General features: G+C 36.5%; 1 protein-coding gene across 2 annotated transcripts in view; it reads left to right on the top strand.

Moving 5' to 3' along the window:
- Positions 1-20,816, top strand: part of POMT2 (protein O-mannosyltransferase 2) — a 1,453,485-nt gene that overhangs the window by 880,957 nt on the left and 551,712 nt on the right. For both annotated transcript variants that reach the window (XM_044073901.1, XM_044073900.1), the window contains exon 13: positions 8,523-8,677. In XM_044073901.1, coding sequence (XP_043929836.1) covers positions 8,523-8,677 — 155 coding nt within the window. The remainder of the gene's footprint in view (positions 1-8,522; positions 8,678-20,816) is intronic.

Here is a 20,816-nt window from a genome sequence, read left to right on the forward strand (position 1 = left end):
CCCATGATTCCCAAACTAATTCAGAAGGCTACCACATTGGTATGCAAAATGATCCTCATTGTCCCTTACTGGCCTCGACAAATTTGGTTCCCTTTCCTGCATCACCTTCTGGAGCAATCCTGGACCCAATTCCAGACCTCCTGATCCATCAGTCGGGTGGGCTGCACCAATCTCTTCATTCTCTCCAGCTCACAGCTTGGTTTTTCCACTTCCGACATTAGCCTGGCTTCCTAACATTTCCCATTCGGTGCGTGAAATCATCTTATCCTTGCATAAGTCCACCACTAGAAAAATTTATGCTAGTAAGTGGAAACGTTTTTCCTTATGGGCAGAGACCAAGAACATAGACCCTTTTTCAGCCCCTGTGCACTCTGTTTTAGAATTTCTAGCAGAACTTTTTCAAACTGGATCCTCTTCTGCCACGATTAGAGTTCAGCTAACTGCAATTTCAAATTTTCATACTGGCCTATCTGATTCAAGCATCATGTCCCATAAGTTTTGTAAAGCTTTTCTTAAAGGGACCACTCTACTCAGGCCCCCAGTAAGAGATCCCCCGCCTCCGTGGGATCTAAATTTGATTTTAGCTTCCCTAATACTGCCCCCCTTTGAACCGGCAGCTTCTTGCATCTTGAAGTTTCTTTCTTGGAAAACCCTTCTTCTGGTTGCAGTTACGTCGGCTAGAAGAGTTTCTGAACTTCAGGCTCTTTGTGTTCATTCTCCTTACTTAGTTTTTCACAAAGATAGAGTTTCTCTTCAGACTAACCCTTCCTTCCTTCCAAAGGTTACTTCTGATTATAATTTGAATCAGTCCATTGAACTACCTGTGTTCTTTCCAAATTAGTCCAACAAGGCAGAATACAAGTTACATCAGTTGGACGTTCATAGACAATTACACTTTTACCTGCATAGAACCAAGCAAACCAGAAAATCAGACCAGTTGTTCCTGTCCTACGCTGAGGGAAAGCAAGGCTTACCGGTGTCAAAAGTCACCTTATCTAGATGGTTGACTTCTACTATTACTTTTATTTATCAGTTAAGAAAAAAAGAGCTCCCTGCTAAACCCAAAGGTCACTCCACAAGAGCTCTAGCTACTTCTGTGGCTTTTCAAGCCAGATTACCAATGGAAACTATTTGTGCAGCAGCTACATGGGCTAATTCACATACCTTCATTTCGCATTATAAACTGGATGTGGCCTCCAGAAGCTGAGCTGATTTTGGTTCCACTGTTCTGAAGAGTCTGTTCCGATGAGCCACCCAGGATTGAGGTGCTAGGGACGCTGTCCCAACCAGCAAGAATGAAGGCGAGATAGACAACTTAACATCAAGAAGTTATGTACCTACCATAACGTTCCATGTTAGTTGTCTTCTTCTCGCCTTCTTTCTTGCGTCCCACCCTCCGTCCCCCTATCCTAGTAGACCAAGAAGAGTTTCTTATGTTTTTTTTATCACTGGCTGAGTCTTCTCTGGCTTCCACTTCCCACTATCAGTCTCTCCAGTAGGTTCAGGCATCCTACTACGTTTTACTGGGTTATTATTATTATAATTGTTATTATTATGTCTGTAGTTAGGTTTACCAAACAAGATGTGGGTATCATGGGATATAGGGGGGCCTCGAGCCAGTAAGCAGCTCTCGAGCTTTTGAAGATAGCCGAGTCGGAGCCGAGGATCGGCTCCGAACCCAACCAGCAAGAAAGAAGGCGAGAAGAAGACAACTAACATGGAACGTTATGGTAGGTACATAACTTCTTATTCTTACAGTTATCATGCAATAGTTTATATGCACTTCTAATTACCCTTTTTTAACAGCAGCTTCTGTTCTAGATTTGACTAAACACTCTACCAGAGCAGGCCTTTTACTTAGGACTCCCTTATCCCGTTCTCCTTGTCTGTACTCCGATATCAATACCTGTTAGGGAAGGCAGCTTCTAACCTGCAGTACAAACTTCTTCACATAAAGATCAACCTTAAGGAAGGGTTCAAAGGAGGGCATTCTGATAGTGACAGCAAGTTGAACTGGCTTTGCTCACTCCAAGACCTTTACTTCTGAGAGTTGTAGTACATCATGTTAAATTTAGAAGTACCAGATTATAAGCAGTGTTTGGAGATCCTTTGGCAATTGGCTTGTTGATTTTTCCATATCTTCTATCCCCAGAATGGCAGAAATCAAACCCTGGGCCTAAAGATTCAAGTAGGATATTGGGTCATTGCAGAAAAGAGAGAGAAGCACACGTTATGAAGAACTCTTTTTTGCAATGTAATTCTTAGATTCCTCAGCAGGCAATAAAGGAATATTGGTAGTAACAGATGACATCTATCAGTTACACAGCTGAGACTAATAAAGCTACAATACTGTTATTTTTTTAAATAACCCTTTTCTTCTGCTTCAGTCCGGAATGATCATTTCTTTGAATGTGATAATATGGAGGAAATGTGAGAAATGAATTGAATGGATCTCATGCATGCAGTGTACTAAGGTATCCACCAGTCAACATCAAGGCATGCCACAGCATCCATACCATGCTGTAAACTTGTGCTCAGACTGAAATGCAGAGATTTAAAAAAACAGTAGCTACCATACTTTTGTACATCCTGGCTTTTCTTCACACTGGTGCAGAGATTAAAAAGGGAATATTGCTTGTATTGTCTATTTAATGTACATTTTATAGTGAGGCTTGTCTATGTAATGACCACCTCTCATGCAGTGCAGCCACTTGGTGAAGTTTAACAAGTCTCATGATATCTCATCTTGAGCTGTGATAGATCTCAAGCTGAGCATACAGCTTGCCAGCTTTCTTGCTTCTCTACAGTCTGTTGTATTACAATGAATCCCAGCTGTTTGTCTAGTCTCTTTAGGTTGAATATTTTAGTAATGGACTTTGTCAAGAATACACATAGTCTTTTCTGTGACGGATGTAGTGCTTTTTCAGTTTTAAAGAGAAGTCAGGACTTTGCTATAGCCAAGTGGTGGAATTACTTAAGAGACATGAGTAATGAATAACCAAAGGATTCCTGAGTGAAGGACTGTTTAGTACTTTGTAAGAGAATGATTATAACATTTCACCGGGGAAAGAAACATATATGGAATTTAAGACTTTGTTGTATTTTCCTGTTCTTGCAAAGCTTTCACTTCATTTATTGAAATATGAGTGTACATAAATTGCAGTAACTTAAACCTTCTGCCTGCACTGTTTTATTTCTTACAATAGATACACATTCAGGAACAATAATTGGCAAGTGATCACAGGGACTGTAAGATGCCCAATCATATGGAAGTAAGGTACATAAGAAAATCTCGTGGTAGAATGCAGAAGTCCAGGAAGTTATCAAAAATAAGGAGTCAAGGCAAAAGTGAGGAGATAGAAATACCGGTTGGATAACAGAGAAACTAAGAGAGCAGTCAGTAACAGAACCAAGCATCAGAGGCACTCTCTCATCTTCTGGAAAGTGACTCAGAAAATGGCTCAGAGAAACTGCTAATAAGGGATGCTAGCAACAACCTGCTTGCCATGCTACAAGACAGCAAAGACAGATGGAAGGAGTACTTCCAGCAGCTTCTGAATGAAGAAAACGCCACAGAAGCTGTACTGCCCCATACACAGCTTGCAGTGAAACACAAAGAAGAGCCTACGCCAGACTCCTCATTCAGACTTCCCTTCTCCTCAACCACCCCTCCCAGATACCTGAAGAAGTTAACCTGTTCATTCTTTGCTTGTAATACCACATTGTTTGCTTACAGCAGCTTTTTTGATCTAGCCCTTCCGACTTGTTTGATAATGTAGTCCATCATCAATATGAACAGGATCAGGCTCAGAAATTAACCCTAATACACACACACTCAAGAGGAAACCCCTCTTTGAATCCAAAAACTGTTGGCATTTGTATCATTGAGACCTTGTCAATAGCCTGCACTAATTCTAGTAATGTTTCTGAGGCTTTGAACAATTGCACGACTGCCCAAATCAGCTTTCTTGTGACCTTGTCATATGCTTCCTCCAAGTCTAGGAATGCCCAGTTGGGCTCTTTCCTCAACTCTAGCTTCGTCTCCACTATCTGTGACACTGCATATGTTGGGTCTGATGCGCTGTATCCTGGTTTAAATCTGAATTGTGTGTCTCTCATCCTAATTTCTACCACTTTGTGTATTCATCTGTCACCCAGTCCAAAACTTTCATGCAGTGTGACAGGTGTTTGATATGTCTGTACTTCCTAAAGTTGCGAATTTCCCCATTGTTCTTGTACTCATTGGTGTTATTGTGCTTATTCTCCAGTCATCTGGGATATGACTCTCTCTCCACACTGCTATGAGTACCTTCAGGAGCCATTTCTTCCCTGTCTTATCCAGCATCTTGTTCATATCTGCCATGACCTCATTTAATTCCGCTGCTCTGACTTCATTTTCCTTTGTGCTATTCTTACTTATAGAAATCAGATTGCACTGAAGAAGGTTATTTTAAGTCAAAACCAGAGTGGCAGTTGGATCTGTGGTGGATTTCATTATTAAACAAAGGATTTTTTGGAAGTACTGCATTTGTGATGCAGGCATCTTGTTCTCATCTATATACAAACATAAAGAAATATGTGTGTGTGTGTGTGTGTGTGTGTGTGTGTGTGTGTGTGTGTGTGTGTGTGTGTGTGTGTGTGTGTGAGTTAGAAAATCAGATCCTTGTAATGAGCTGCAGTAGTTTTCCAGAAGTGGGGAGGGGGGAGTAAGGTGTCTCCCACCCATAAAGAAAGACATTACACCACAGGAAAAACTGGTACTTTGTGTGAGCAATAAAATTGCTGGCTGAGACTCATTAAAATCAGGTAGTACAATCACGAGTTGTATACAAGCCCCACTGATAGGTTCATAGGACGATACTAGGCTATTGGCCCGGAGGCCCTTATAAACCTAACCAAGAATTTCACCCATGTTCCCACAAAGTCAAGACCTGTTTTCCCTGTTCAGCAGGGACACAGGTGGGATTCCAGGGTTATATTTTCTGTTTCCCATCCAGTCATCCAGGTTCCTCTTAAAGAGGGCTAGTGAGGTACTCTGCTTGACATGGAGAAGGGAGTCTATTCCACAGATGAGAGAGTTGTGATACAAATCTATCCCGCCAACAAGTTCTATTGTCACATACCAGGTTGAGGCTTTGTGTGCAGGTTGCGTGAGTGGAGTTTGACGTATGGATATGCAGCAACTCATCAAGGCTGACTCTGAGATGGCCTTGTATGCCAGACATAGGTCACCTCTGAGCAGTCTTTACTTGACTGAGTAGAGAGACAGGGCTTTTAGCCTGTCTGTATAGGATAGGTGCTTGAAACTCTGAATCTTCCTGGTCAGGAACCTCTGTGGTCTCTCCAACTGCTGCATGTGCTTGGCAAGGTAAATGCCGAAGGGGGGCATTGTACTCAATAATTGGTCTAATAAGAGTACAGGGATGTTATTGACCTCCTTGTTCCTGGATGGAATACCATTACTTATGAGGTGGCCATATAGAAAGCCTTCTGTACAATAGAGGCAACGTGGTGGTCAAAAGTCAGGTTGCTATCAACCTGTGTGCCCAAGACCCTCACGACTGATTGCATGCTTAGTATGTTGTTATTAATGTGATAATTAGTGCAGACACCATTTTCCCCAAAGGGGATAATGATGCATTTCTTTGCATTCAGTTTGAGGCCATGCTTCTGGCACCAGTCATTAGTTTGAGTAAGGCCCTCTTGGAGGATGTTTACATCACTAGGGGAATTTATGTTTAAGTAAGTTATAAATGTTTATAAGTTTTAGTGGACCTTGTCTACAAAACATGATGATCTTTTCCTGATTTTAAGGAGTCTCAGTCAGTAGCTTCAATTTTCACAAAGTATAAAAGATATGTATTGTATATAATATATCAGCTGACATATTGGTTAAAGTCTCTGCCTTTAGGAGAACACAGACCACAGACTGTGCACAGTGGTAGGGCTAGCCACTCGACAGTGTAAAAAATGTCTCTAGGTGATTCAGTCATCTTGACTAATGTTGCAGTATGTGGTGGTGATAATTGGGTTGAGGACCTGGCCTACTCCAACTTACACCATAGACCCATGCTAACAGTGGGAGGGGTGCATGAGCCCCTTTTGACCAGTGTGTACCTGCCATAACTCTGTTGAGTGAAAGCTGGACATAAAACCAGGAGACAAGATGGAAGGGCAGTACAGCAATGCCACTTGGCTTGGGATCCAGAGTTTACCACTCAGAAGGAAGACAGGATAGAAATAGTGTGGGGATTGTTGAGAGACGCTTCAGAAGTCAGTGAGGGATTTCATCAGAATCAGTGACAGACTCAAGGCAATCCTAGTCAACCTAATCATCTAGCACCATAGTTTACACTGTTGAGTGGCTAACCATGCCATGGTGTGCAGTCTGTGATTTATGCACTCCTATTTTAAGGATACTGTGCATCACAGTATATGCCCACAGAAGTTGGTCTATACAACTCTTCTCCCTGTGCTGCTGTTCACAGCCCCATTCATTTGTGAGTTTGAAATGAAAACACTCCATGTTTTTGGAGGTGGGAGGAACCCCACATAGACACAGGGAGAACATGCAAACTCTAAACAAGTATTGATCAGAGATCAGGATTAAACCTTGTACCTTGTGCATGGGAGGCAAAGACTTTATCCATTATGCCAAGTGGTCTTACCAACTCGTGGCAATCCGACTCCAGCCTAATGACAGGGTAGTATTCATACTCTCAGACTATGCACCATAGAAGAGCTGTGCTAATGAGGAAAAGAGTGCATATAGGCAGCAGTTGCAAGACCTACTAGATAAAGCAGGACAACATGAATTGGTGTTGCTAATGGGTGACTTGAATGCACATATCAAACAGCATACAAGGATGGTCTTGGCCCCAAATAGGTGGGGCAACATCAGTAAAGAAGGAGAGACCATTCCAAACTATTCTGAATGATGGTTTAGAAAGAGAGGCAATCACAAATTTGCATACCAAAGTGGCCAACATGCCACTCGGGTAGAGTTCCTCCTAGTAAGGAATGGACACTGAGGTAGAATCAGTATTAGAGTCATCCCCAGTGAAACAGTTGGTCCTCAGCATAAACCACTGGTTGCCACAGTCAGCTGCAAGCAGTGGTCAGAGAAGTCTCTAAGGTCAACAGAGACCAGGCTGAATACCTGAAAGCTGACAGGAGAGAGAGGGAATTACTCAGGGCCCTAGCACCTCAAGAAGAAGAGGAAATAGGTGGAGATGAAGAAGAAGAATGGCAGTGCCTCAAAACAGCATGCATGAGGACTAAAGAGCAGATATGTAGCCAAACCAGGTATGGAAATAAGGTACATAAGGAGAGCTGGTGGTGGAATGCAGAAGTCAAGGAAGTCATCAAAAGAAAGAACGAAGGAAGGAATGCAGCAAAATGTGGGAGATAGAAAACACAGACAAGGCTAAGAAGGAATATTTGTTGGTTAGAAAACAGTAAGGGAGGAGTTGGAGTAGCAAAGAACAAGGCTTTATAGACACTCTACCAGCTTCTGGAAAGTGACTTGAGAGATGGCACAATGAAACTCTATCAGGTTGCAAGGCAAAGAAAGAAAATAGTCAGACATCCTTTGTAAGGGATGCCATCAAGAACCTGCTCACCAGTCCACAGGACATCAAAGGTAGATGGAGGAGTATTACTAACAGCTTCTGAATGAAGAAAGTTCTGCAAAAGCTGTACCACCCCAGACAACACCCTACAATGAAAGAAGAAGAAGAGGAGCCTACCCTAGAAGAAGAAAGAACAGCACTAAGGAAAATTAAGTCAAAGAAATCAGCAAGGTCATATCTGCTGTGACCTTATTTGAGCAAGATGTTGGGTGAGATAGGGGAGAAGTGGCTCCTAATGTTTCCATTTTTTGATGTAGGTTGTGTTGGTGAAGGCCAACTTCACTTGCCCATTTAGAAATGGATAAATGAAATATTACATGAACATGAATATCTCTATAAACTGTATGGTGAGAGAATATAAGAGCTTAGCAGTACATATGTTTGATGTTTGGAAAGGAAGCCAAGAGGGATTTGATTGAAGGTTACAAGTATTTCAAGGGGGATGAATACTGCAGATGTCGGCAGCAATGTGCTTTCACAATACCTCTCAACCTCTTACAGCAAGAAATCTGGACAAAGCCATAAATAATGGAGGGATAAAGGACCGAAATACGGGCACTTTTTAAATATTGCTCTTACAAACTTAGAAAGTTCATAGAAAAACAAGTTTTGCATTAGCATGAATTTTCTGAAGGGTATAAAGTCTAAAGCTCAAATATCTGTCATTATTTTCTGACTTCAGCCCTCAATGATTTGCCAGAAAACCACAATTTTATGAGAAACAGACCAAAAATATGAGGTGAAAATCTGTACTGTTGAGAGGTATTTATTTTACCGTTGACCTTTGAATGCAAGAGTTCTGTTTCCACTACTAAAAAATTGGGTCAGCAGTGATGTCTGTCAAAGCTAATAATAAAAAAGGTTACATTTGTGTTTTTGTTTAAATTACAGAATGGAACAGGAGATCCCAATGATTTTTGGCGGATTGAGATTGTAGCAAAAAAGAGCAGGAATGAACGAGTTAAAGTACTGAGAAATGAAATCAAGCTAATCCACATGGCTTTGGGCTGTGTCCTCTGTTCTACTGGGAAGACTCTGCCAAAATGGTAAGTTGTGCTGTGTTTCTGACTTAAAGTCAACTGTACTTGATAGATGAAACCACATGATCTGGTGTTCATTCCCACTTCTGGTATGGCTTGTAAGGCCACATTATTCCAGAGTAGTACACTGCAGTAACCTAAGGAATAGCTCAGCTGTTATTGTTAATAAAGCACATGCTTGCTGTAATGTGTTTTTTTTTTGAGTGTTAAAAGGTAGGAACTTTCCACTGTGCTCATTTAAATGGATATTTATATAAAGACTGTTAAGTTGCGGATTGATATTTCCTGCAATATATGGTGACCTGACACCGTAGTCTCAAACTCATAAAATGTTGTAGTTACCTGTGGTACTGATGCAGTGAAATATGTTTACATATGAGAGCAGAAGATCTGTATAACCCATTGGTGTGTAACTGCTTAAGTTTCCCATTCAGGTTTTTCAGTGGGCATGGTTATTCTTTTATCATGTTTTAGTAGCTGCACTACTTATCCTGATTTGTAATGTAACTAGGGTGTATGAGCTTGCATTGACAGTGCAACTCCACATTTTGCCATGTAGCGTCAAATGCCCTTTGTTCTGGAATAACATTTATTGGTGTTGCTTAAGAACGAATATGAGAATGACAGAAATGGTCAGGCTGAGCAAAGATGGCTAGGACCTTACAAAATACCGGAAAGGAGTAGAGATACTGAATGAATACCTCGTTTCAGTCTTCAAAAAGTAAAGCACAGCGAGAATGTTGTGCTGAGAGGGAGAAAGGACAGAATGGGGAAAATAGTAGACAGACACCAGAATAGATAGGAGATTTGAAGGGAATTGCTTGATCTTAGCATGGATAAAGTGGAAACACCAAATGGGCTGTCTTTGAGTTTTGAGAAATCTAACCAGTGTGTTGGCATACCCTTTGAGTATAGCAGTTGTCATACCTTTGTGCAAGGGGATGGGGGTAGAAACCATTTCTGAGGAAATACAGACCTGTTAGTTTAGCAGGCAAAGCCATAGACAGAATCCTAAAGAGAAGGCTGGTAGCATTTCTAGAGGGCAAAAATCTTCAGGACAGAAATTAACATGAGATCACTTTCAAAGTTAAAAAAAATAACCATGCATTTCAGAACTGCAGAAGCACAAGGTGAATGTTGAAGAAGATATTTGAGAGGGATGTGGCCAGGATGCTGACAGGTTGACAGCACATTTTCTTAGCTCTGCTATCTAAGTTATGTTTATGACAGAACATTTCAAAAACCTGGATCTGTAGACTTATTAATTCAATAGATCTATATTTACTATGGTTCTTGGAAGTCTATATTGGATTATTTTATCTTAATTCATCAGATTTTCTGTTAACATCTACTCAGAAAGGGCTTCAACTTCTCCTCAAGATGAGTTATTCAAAGAACAGTTCACAGGATCAGTTAGTGGAGAAGGAACTGCAGTCCTTATTGTCTACTATACAGGATTTATCTTTGAAATTTGCTAAGACTGACAATAAACTTGACTTCTTTAAAGAGAAATGTACAAAACAAATGGAGCAACTGCAACAAATAGTAATGAAGCATAAACTCAGATTGCTGGCATGGAAGAGACATTAAATGACATGGAAGGCCTGTAAGCAGTCAGGTTAAAGGTAAAATATGAGCCATTTGTGTTTTTTAAGCTTCTTAAAGAGATATTACTTCAGTTGCATAAGCACTGTATTGTTGAAGAAGATTAAAGATTAATAAACGAATTGTTAACAAAAAAAGTCAGTAACTTTATAAAAAAATACAACATATGTACATTTTTTAAAAGCACTCTAATATTGATACAAATACAGGAAATATGATAGAATAAAGTGTGCAACGCAAGTAGTGCTTTATTCAGCCTAATATTGACATTATGATTTCACCTGATTCAAGTAAAGAAAAGAAGTCTAGTCTTACTTTTTTGGGAAATGTATTAAGCATAATAGAGTATATAATAAAATGAAGTAAGCACTATTTACAAAAAAAAAACTAGTAGACCAGATACTAGTGTTGCATCTTATGTTATTCTGGAACAAGTACATATATTACCACTTATTGACAATTTTTAATTCTTATAGTATACGGGCTGCTGATTATTGTATATGATATGTTGGAACACAGAATTGTGGCTATTCAATGATCACACAAGGGCATTTACTTGAGTCTATGCCTATATATAGTTTAAACAGATGGACGAAACTGAAGAAATGCTTGAAACCACCACGAAGTAAAAATAAAAATATTTATTGTTGAACAAAAACAGAAACGAGCGCTTTCACGCAATGTAGATTGCGCTTCATCAGGTTACAAATTAAGAAAGAATATAGCCATCTTATATAGTAAAACATTAATTTCCAATTATGCAATTAAGTCAAGCATAAATTAATACTTAATTAGTAAAAATTCTACAATAATATAACAACAATCAGACTAAATCTCAGCCAGAAGCCTGGAAATCACTTAGAAAAACAGTTAAAATTTCTAAAATTTAGTAACGCTTATATAAATTCATAGCTTTTCATTAAATAAAACTTCATAGACAAATTGTCAACAGGTATTTAGCAAAATACCATAATAATATCGAGATGTGTCGTTAATCATCTTAAAGGAAGCCATGCCCATATTTAGAAACTCATACTGAGCGTGACATCATTAATTAGATTGCATTAATAAATCAACGAAACTAAATGAACCAAGTAACCAGCTAAGATAGGTATTTCTTAATGTTTATACTTAATAAATATAGAAATAGTGTGTCATATTTTAATGTGCCATTATTATGCAAAATGTGATAAAATAATCGTAATCAAGATGGTATAAAGAGGAAGATATACTTCATTAATTTATAATTGATGTAAATATAGTCCGTACGCCGTTCTTAAGGAAATGTTGCCCATATATGGCTAAGAAACAGTCCAAGGGATTGCTTTTATAGGGCATACTCTCATATAAGCGCATCAAAACGGAGCAATATTACATAGATAATCTCTCCCTTTTTATATACTGGCAAACGCTCGATAGTAACATATATATGGCACAGTGTATCATTGTCTGGGACGTAAAATATCGATTCTAATTATGCAAAGAATTTTTAAAAAATTTTAAAGATTAATCTCCTAGAATAAAATGATCATAGCTAAAATAAAGCCAACCATATGAATATTAAACTGCAGCTAAAATAAAATGTATTTAAAGTGTATATAAAGCCTGTCAATACTGTTTCATTTCCTATGCGCATAGTCATTATTGGAACATCCATAATGACATAATAACAAGAGTCATGACAACGTGACAATATTTAAATATACCAGGTAATACTAACAGGCTTATATGCATAATATATATAGATATATGAAGTAAACTGATATGAATGATAGACCTGAATGAATCAAAACAAAAACAAAAATATGTATTTATAACTAAAAATGTACTGATATACATATCAAGACAATAAATAAATTATAAGAAAACGATTAAATTTTTTTGCTGGAATATCAGCTGGTATCAGTGATGGGTATTCATAAGATATAAAGTAAGATCATTAAACAGAAGACATAAGATATTTCAAACCCAGTTAAAATAAAATAAAATAACTTAAAGCAAAATTGAAGGTCTTCATGAGAAATATTGCTTATAAAAATATATACAAAATAATACATTATTTTTTCATTTAGAAGTACTAGTGACAAGACAGCAAATCAAGTGGTATCTAACAAAACTGGTCTTCATGAGAAATAATACTTATAAGATATATGTGAAAAAGCATGTTGTTTAATCATTGGGAATATAAATGACAAAGCAGCAGATCAGGTGGTACCCAACAAAACTGGTCGAATATTAACAACCGTGTTTAAGCCTGGTGGTATGTGGGCTTTTAGCCTTAATATCCATCTAGGTTCGAAGTCATATGGTCACCTTCCCTTCTATTCGGATCTATTATTTGTAAGACTTGAAATGCAAAGCTATGTTTAGGATAGATATTACAATGTGTAGCCAGTGCATTAGTGGTACTATTCCTTCTTATCTCGTAGACGTGGTTGTAAATCCGGTCTCTAAGTCTACGTGAGGTCAGGCCCACGTAGTAACTGTCACAGAGATTGCAAGTAGCTAAGTAGATAACATTTCTAGTAATACAAGTGGCATAAAACATACATTTTGTATTTAGTTCAACACCTAGAGCATTAAGGCTACTTTTCTTAATAATATATCCGCAAAGCGAGCATTTTCCACATGGAAAGGTACCTGTTTTCAATTGAGACCTGATGTCAGTGGTTGTAATGTTAAGTTTTTCTTTGCATAGCAACCTTTTTAGATTTAGACAGTTCGTATATCTAAAAGCTGGTTTGTCACTAAGTATTTCTGATACTGTTTTATCTGACAGCAACATTTTCCAATTATCTTTCACTATGTTGGTCAAATGCTGCACGTCACTAGTATATTTTATATCATATTGTACTTTTTGAAGCACATTCTTTGTTGCATTAGATCTAAAGAATTTTTTGGTCTGCTGGGTAGTATTATTAATAATAGATTTTGACACTTCGTCTAGCAATTTCAGTGGGTAACCCCTAGCTAAGAAATAATCCTTCTGGGTATTAATTAGATCCAAAGCATCTGATTGATCACTACATATTCTCAATATTCTGCTGAATTGGTTCCTTACTATGTTGTGAAAAATATGACGCGGATGTAGACTACTATAATGAAGGATCCCATTCTTCCAGCAAGGTTTTCTATGAAGCGTCGTTACTAGTTCACATTTGGTGTTTTTCTTAATAGTAATATCCAAGAAGTTAATAATGGACTTAGAAGACTCAAAAGTAAAATTAAAGAAGGAGGTAGTGCTGTTCATATAATTAATAAAAGAATTTAAAGTAGCTTCATCCCCATTCCACAGTATTAGTATGTCGTCTATAAAACGTCTGTATAAGACGACATTTTTGAACCTGGGATCATTAAATATAAATTCCTTTTCCCACTCAAGGACAACAAGGTTGGCATATGCATTAGCACAGGGGGTGCCCATGGCCACCCCCCATGTTTGTGCATATACCTGATTTTCATAAAGAAAGATGTTGTTGTTCAGGACGAGGTCCAACATGCAACATAAATTCATAATCTCAGTATTGTCTATTTTCAACTCTGTCATGTGGGTCCTTATTGCATTTATACCATATTCATTGGGAATATTGGTAAAAAGGCTTTCTATATCTAATGTTACTAGCCTAGTATCATGTTTTATGTTATCTTTCACCAAGTCTAATTTTAAGTCATCCAATAGTCTAAAAGAGTCTGACAATATTGTCGGTATTTGCTTGGTAAATATTCCCAATTTAGTTTGTATGTATATAGACATATTTTGTGTTACCCAATGATCACCTGATACAATGGGACGTAATGGAGGTGGGTGTTTACCTTTGTGTAACTTAGGCAACCCTTTGATTATAGGTATCAGAGGAAAGTCTATTATCATAAAGTCATAAAGAGATTTGTCAATAGATCGAGTCATTAACATATCATATAGGGTATCAGAGACATATTGTATTATTGATTTTACCCGTAATTTCTCTATTTCTTTATAGGCCTTGTCATTATTCAGCATGTTTAGCATTATCTGTCGGTAAAAGGTTGTATCCATGGCAACAATGCCCCCTCCCTTATCTGCTGGTTTGAAAACAAGACTAGGGTCATTACAAAGGTTTTTCAACTCAGATCCCTCTATTTCACTTAAGTTAAAAAAGTTGTTCTTTTTGTCATGGCGGTCATAATAGAGGTAAAAGTCCCGTTCGCATGTTTTCAAAAAACATTCAACAGATTGTACAAGTGGGGGCATGAAGATACTTTTCTTCCTACAGACGGTAACATCACCAACATTACCTACTGAATTAGATATATTATCTTTAAATAACACCTTGAGGGAAAGTTTCCTACAAAACTTACGTAGACCTATTAAGGTGTCAGAAATAATACTACATTTTGAAGGGATGAATGAAAGACCCCTATTTAATATATCTTGTTCAGTTGAGGTAAATGATCTAATTGACAAGTTAAAAAACAAACAGTTTATATTTTCATTCTTCTTCTTTGTTCCAGTGTCTCTCCAGATAGTTTCCTTTTTCCCCTTCCCCGGCTGGTAGAGCGAGTGCGCACTGCTTCCTTGTAGGGGAGGGGAAAATTTAGGGGCATGGGTGCCATGAACTTGTTGTTAGAGCCAGCTGTTTTAGGTTTCGCTCCCAAAGTACTGTGCGATATGAGTCCCTGCTGATTGCAGGGTAAAGAAGCTACAGGTGTATCCGATAAATCAGATATATCATTTGTGACATTGTCCAGCTGCAGTCTGTTGTTAGTCATATTATTCTGTGTAATTACAATGTCATTGTTACTAGAGCTAGAAGCTGTTACTGTAGTTTCGAAATGTGGCTTATTATTAAAACCAGATCTCGGCCATATAAAAATACGGCCGAGAGAAAAATCTTCACAGTCACGTTTCAGTTTTCTGACTTTAGTCTGTTCCAACTTACTACTATACAAAGACAACTGTCTATTCATAGCTTGTATTTTAGATTTACAAAATTCAGTCTGATAAGCAGTGGTAAGTAAATTGTACTGTTCCTCTACCTTGGTAAGAAGCTCCGCTTCAATCGGTGTAAAATAGTCCAGTAATAACTGAATATATCTATTTCCAAAGTCGATATTTAATTTTTGCCATTGCCGGAGTAGCTCAGGTTGGCTATCCCCATAAGTCGGCATGCATAGGACACGCATGCCGCGGGGGATAACCTTGAAGTGTTGGCACGCTTGTAGGTGCCTTCGCTGCCAAACTAGCCTATGCAGGCGATACAGATCATTTTCTAGGGCTCTCAGGCTTCCAAAAAACTCATACATATTTTCATTCGTAGTAGATGGACTGGTATGAGTTTCACCGTTGATGTCCATATGTAATAAAGGATTATCTTTCTGGTAGAAAAGGCAGTTCCAATTCTCGTTAGCCATTGTACTTACTGGGTTGTAGTCCAATTCAATGTTCTGCGTATCCATCGTGTGAGAATCGGTCAAAAGCAAAAAGATAAATACCAACAGCAAGAAGCAGAGACCGATCATCCAAAGGTTTCTTACATCAAAGGTAGAGGGACGAAACTGAAGAAATGCTTGAAACCACCACGAAGTAAAAATAAAAATATTTATTGTTGAACAAAAACAGAAACGAGCGCTTTCACGCAATGTAGATTGCGCTTCATCAGGTTACAAATTAAGAAAGAATATAGCCATCTTATATAGTAAAACATTAATTTCCAATTATGCAATTAAGTCAAGCATAAATTAATACTTAATTAGTAAAAATTCTACAATAATATAACAACAATCAGACTAAATCTCAGCCAGAAGCCTGGAAATCACTTAGAAAAACAGTTAAAATTTCTAAAATTTAGTAACGCTTATATAAATTCATAGCTTTTCATTAAATAAAACTTCATAGACAAATTGTCAACAGGTATTTAGCAAAATACCATAATAATATCGAGATGTGTCGTTAATCATCTTAAAGGAAGCCATGCCCATGTTTAGAAACTCATTCTTATAGTAAACTTAAATTCTTAAACTAATTCTTATAGTATACGGGCTGCTGATTATTGTATATGATATGTTGGAACACAGAATTGTGGCTATTCAATGATCACACAAGGGCATTTACTTGAGTCTATGCCTATATATAGTTTAAACAGATAAAATTAAATGATAAGTATTATTACATTTTTAGTAGCTAAAGTTTCATTAACTGGTAACCTTTGAATATTATGAGCAAATGTTAAAGTTCTATGTAAATTACATTGTTTTAATATCAAATAATATGATTATTATAATCATATGAATGGAATCAATATAGTTACTTGGGTTTAAATATGTATATTGTTGAGGGAAAATTATTACACAGAAAAGTAAAGATATATAGCAAGTTCTTTTCTGTTAAAGCAGAAGTGATTAGATAGACTAAGAAAAGGGCCTTGGTACTGGTATTAGAGGATACAATTGAATGGCTAAGCTATTCAAGAGCAGGATTTGTTTCCCCATAGGAGGGTTGGATTTTTTTTTTATCTCAATTTTTAATGTTTTATTGTTTAACTTTCTTTCATTGGGTGTCTATAATTTATAATTATTCTGCCAAGAAAGAAGAGATTAGGGCATTTTACTTAGTTAAATGTGGTTGCTTTCTAGCAATAACATTTACATATGACTAACAATTTTGGCAGTAGCAATCTTACCATGAAATGTATTTATATTAATGTAAATTGCTTGAATAACAGCTGTAAAAAGGGAAGTATCTTAAAATACTTAAAATGTTCAATGCTTAAATTATTTTCCTACAGGAGATGCACCTTGTGCAAGAGGATTTAAACAAACCCATCTCAAATAATTGTACAGTTTTAGTAAGTTCTCATTATAAACAAAAAGGAGGGACAATTTAATGGAAAAATTCAATTTTAATATCCCAAATCATAAATACATATCGAGATAAATCAAGGATGTTTTGTTTAGTAACAATAATATTAAATGGGAAGATATATACATTAGTAAATATTTATTGGATACCTGGACTGGGAGTAAAGGTGGCCAAACAACATTTAGAAGAGATACATCACTCTAAAGGAAATATAATCATAACAGGTGACTTCAGTTGTATAATGAATGAATGTGACACTAATGCAAAAAACAGATGTAAGAAAGCACCAACAACAAAAGTGTTATCTGAGTTTATTGAAACTTTTAATGTTGTAGACATAAATTAATATGCTCATTCTAATACATTACTTTTTACACACTATTCACATCGACACAGTATGCAATCAAGACTAGAATTGGTGTACATATCAAGAGATCTAACTACAAAACTAGATAAAGTCAAAGTAATCACATGTCCATTGTCAGACCATAATGCAATTACTTTTGACTTAGACATAAATGTGAAACAGAGAATAACTGTAACTAGAATACTTGAATACATAACAAACTTAAAGGATTTTAAGGAATTTTATGCTAAAGAGATACAAACCTTTTTAGACCTAAATCTAACTGATGGTGTTTCCGAGATATATGTATGGGACTCTTTCAGGTAATTTTTACATGGTAAAGCTCTAGTATGGTTTAAAAATAAGAAAATAAAAACAGTGGAACAAAGACTTACTGGAATTACAAACAAAGATTGATAAGCTAAAACTTGATATTCAGAAAGGGAACAAGCATTTAACAAGTGAACTAGATGAAATGAATAAAACATATTCAGAGACGCTACATCATAAGGCAGTGATCAAGCTAGAGAAGATTAAACTATGTTCTTACTCAAACCCTAGAAATCAGAAAAGAATAGCAAACAGAACTAAAAAAATTTATAAAAGCAAATCAGATACAGCAAATGGGTATTCCAGATACTAAGAAGTATCACATTTAGAAGGAATACTAGAAGCCTTTAGATTATACTTTCATAAAATTAACACACAAAGTGAAAAAATAGAATCAAAACATATTAAAATATTTTCTTAGAAAACATATCAAAACTAAATTATTGGAGGATCTTATAAAACTAATAGATAAAGAAATCACAATGACTGAACTTAAAACCCAGTTCCATAAGTTAAAGGTAAATAAAGTCCCAGGTATAGTTAATATTTTTCCAGAAATGTTTAAATTTTGAACTAGAGAAGCATTAACATTATTGTTAAAAGTGTTCACTTTAGTAAAAGATGGTAAAGATATTCATCCTTCTTGGGAATACACAGTAATATCTCCTACTTTAAAGACAGATAAAAATGCTAGTGAATGTTCATTCTACAGACCAATATCTATTCTATAATATATGTTCATTGCAATACATTCAACTAGAATTGAGCAATTACTCCCATTACTAGTGGACGAAGACCAAACTGGTTTTATAAAGAACATAAACGCTTATAATATTAAAAAAAAATTAACGTTAATTGATTATGTCAACCTTACAAAGAATAATATGACTATTGTTAGCTTAGACATAAACAATGCCTTTATGGCTGGTTTTAGAAGAGTATGGATTCTCACAAAAAATTATGTTAATTAAATCTCTCTATGAAAAATCATTACTATATATTAAAATTGGATCATGCTTTTCTAAGTCTGTTGAAATTACGAAGGGCACAAAACAGGGATGCCCCTTGTCTCCATTATTGTTTGCTAACAATATTAGGATGTTTGAAAATATTAAAGGCATACCAACTTGACAATAGTCTAGAAATTAAGGTTCAGTTGTTTGCAGATGGTATTTTGCTAACCTTAAGATATAATGACAACTCCCGAATGGCACTATTAAACTCAGCTGAGCACTTTCAGAGACTTTCTGGCTTTAAATTTAATGAAAGCAAGACAAAGATGTTACTCATAAATTCAAGTAAGAATGATTTAAACAAGATTTTTTTAAATATATACCTGATGATGACAAAATCAAATATCTTGGGGTTACACTAGAAAATTACTTTGATAAAACAATCACATTAAACTATACTAATATCTTAAATTGCATTAAAAGTCTTATGCAAGAGTGGAACACGTTCTTTTTTTTATGAAAAACAGACTTTATATAATTAAAATGATTATTTTACCTAATTTACTATACTTTATACACACCTTTTCTGTTCCTCGTCTTAAATCTTGCATGAAACAATTTAATAAATTAATGCTAAATTTTTTATTGTCCTATATAAAATTAGAATAGCCACAAATTATTTAAACAATTGGGAGGCAGGTGGAATTGGTCTTCCAGATATAGAGATATATGCATTGTCATCACTCATAAATACAATAGCATTATGGGTAAATACTACTTATTCAGCCAGATGGAAGGAATTACAAGAAAGAATATGGTTAAAATCTGGTTTTAAATTGTCATCACATTATACAGTAGTAGTATCAAATAATTTTCTTTGAATGATGAGAGAACATGTAGTAGAAAATAAACACAAACATATACATTCCAAATTCATAACTATTAAATACATATAAGAACCTCTTGAATAAACATCCTGACATAAAAGTTTGGACTTTCTTGTTATACCCTATTACTTGTACACAGAGCAATATTAACACATTTGTTATAGACACAATTAAGATTCTCTGAAGGAATGAACTAATCTATTAGCATCAACTGTTAGAATCTGGGAAAGTTCTAACAATGGAACAAATAAAAAGTAAATTTAACTTGGTTAGTAATTTCTGGCTGGTAATACAGGACTTAAGAAATTATGTTATAAATAGATTAGAAACAATGCAGTTAACAACTAAACAAAAAGTTCCAAAATTTATAGAGCATATGATTATCTTAAAAGCTCGATCTTTTCAAGGAAAAGGCCACTTATCAAAATATTTATAAAGTAATTAAAAAAACAAAATTATATCATAAGGAAAACTTTTGGGATTACTATAAAATAATTAATAATCAAGTCCCTAATGATAATGAGCCTCATTGCTTCACAAAAGACGGCTTACACCTGTCACCAGTAGGCTTTCGAATACTGGCCAAGGCTCTTGCTTCCCCCATAGTGCCTTTTTTAGGCAAGGTTCAAAAGTCAAACCCACCTCCGTAAACAGCACAAATAAAAATGAGGGTTATGCTACTCAACGCAAGGAGTTTAAATCTCAAAATGCACGTGCTCGAAGCACTCCTCAGTATGTAGAACGTCGACATCTGTGCAGTAACTGAAACCTGGTTCAAGGCTCCACAGAGCACCCCAGCACTACAGGACTACAACTCATACTGCACATTTCGGCTACAGAACATGGACCAAAGCAAAAAAAAGAGGGGGTGTATCCATATTCATCAAGGATACCTACACCTCCAGGTTAGTGACACAGCATGATACCTCTGAGATCATCCATGTGCAACTAACATAGGGCAAATCTGCAATGCAAATTGTGGCCTGCTACAGATCACGCTCCTTGACCCAGGACCACCACTCCACCTTTCTGGAGACACTGGAAAACATGAAGGTCCTACCGAACACCCTGATACTGGGCGATTTCAATTACCCTACCGTTAACTGGGAAAACTACTCAAGTACACACTCCCAGGTCCAGCGCTTCCTGGAATTTATCAACTCAAATGCCCTGGATCAGCTGGTAA

This window comes from Protopterus annectens, chromosome 6.part0 (assembly GCF_019279795.1).
Source record: "Protopterus annectens isolate FY-2018-M chromosome 6.part0, PAN1.0, whole genome shotgun sequence".
NCBI classification, from domain to species: Eukaryota; Metazoa; Chordata; order Ceratodontiformes; family Protopteridae; genus Protopterus; species Protopterus annectens.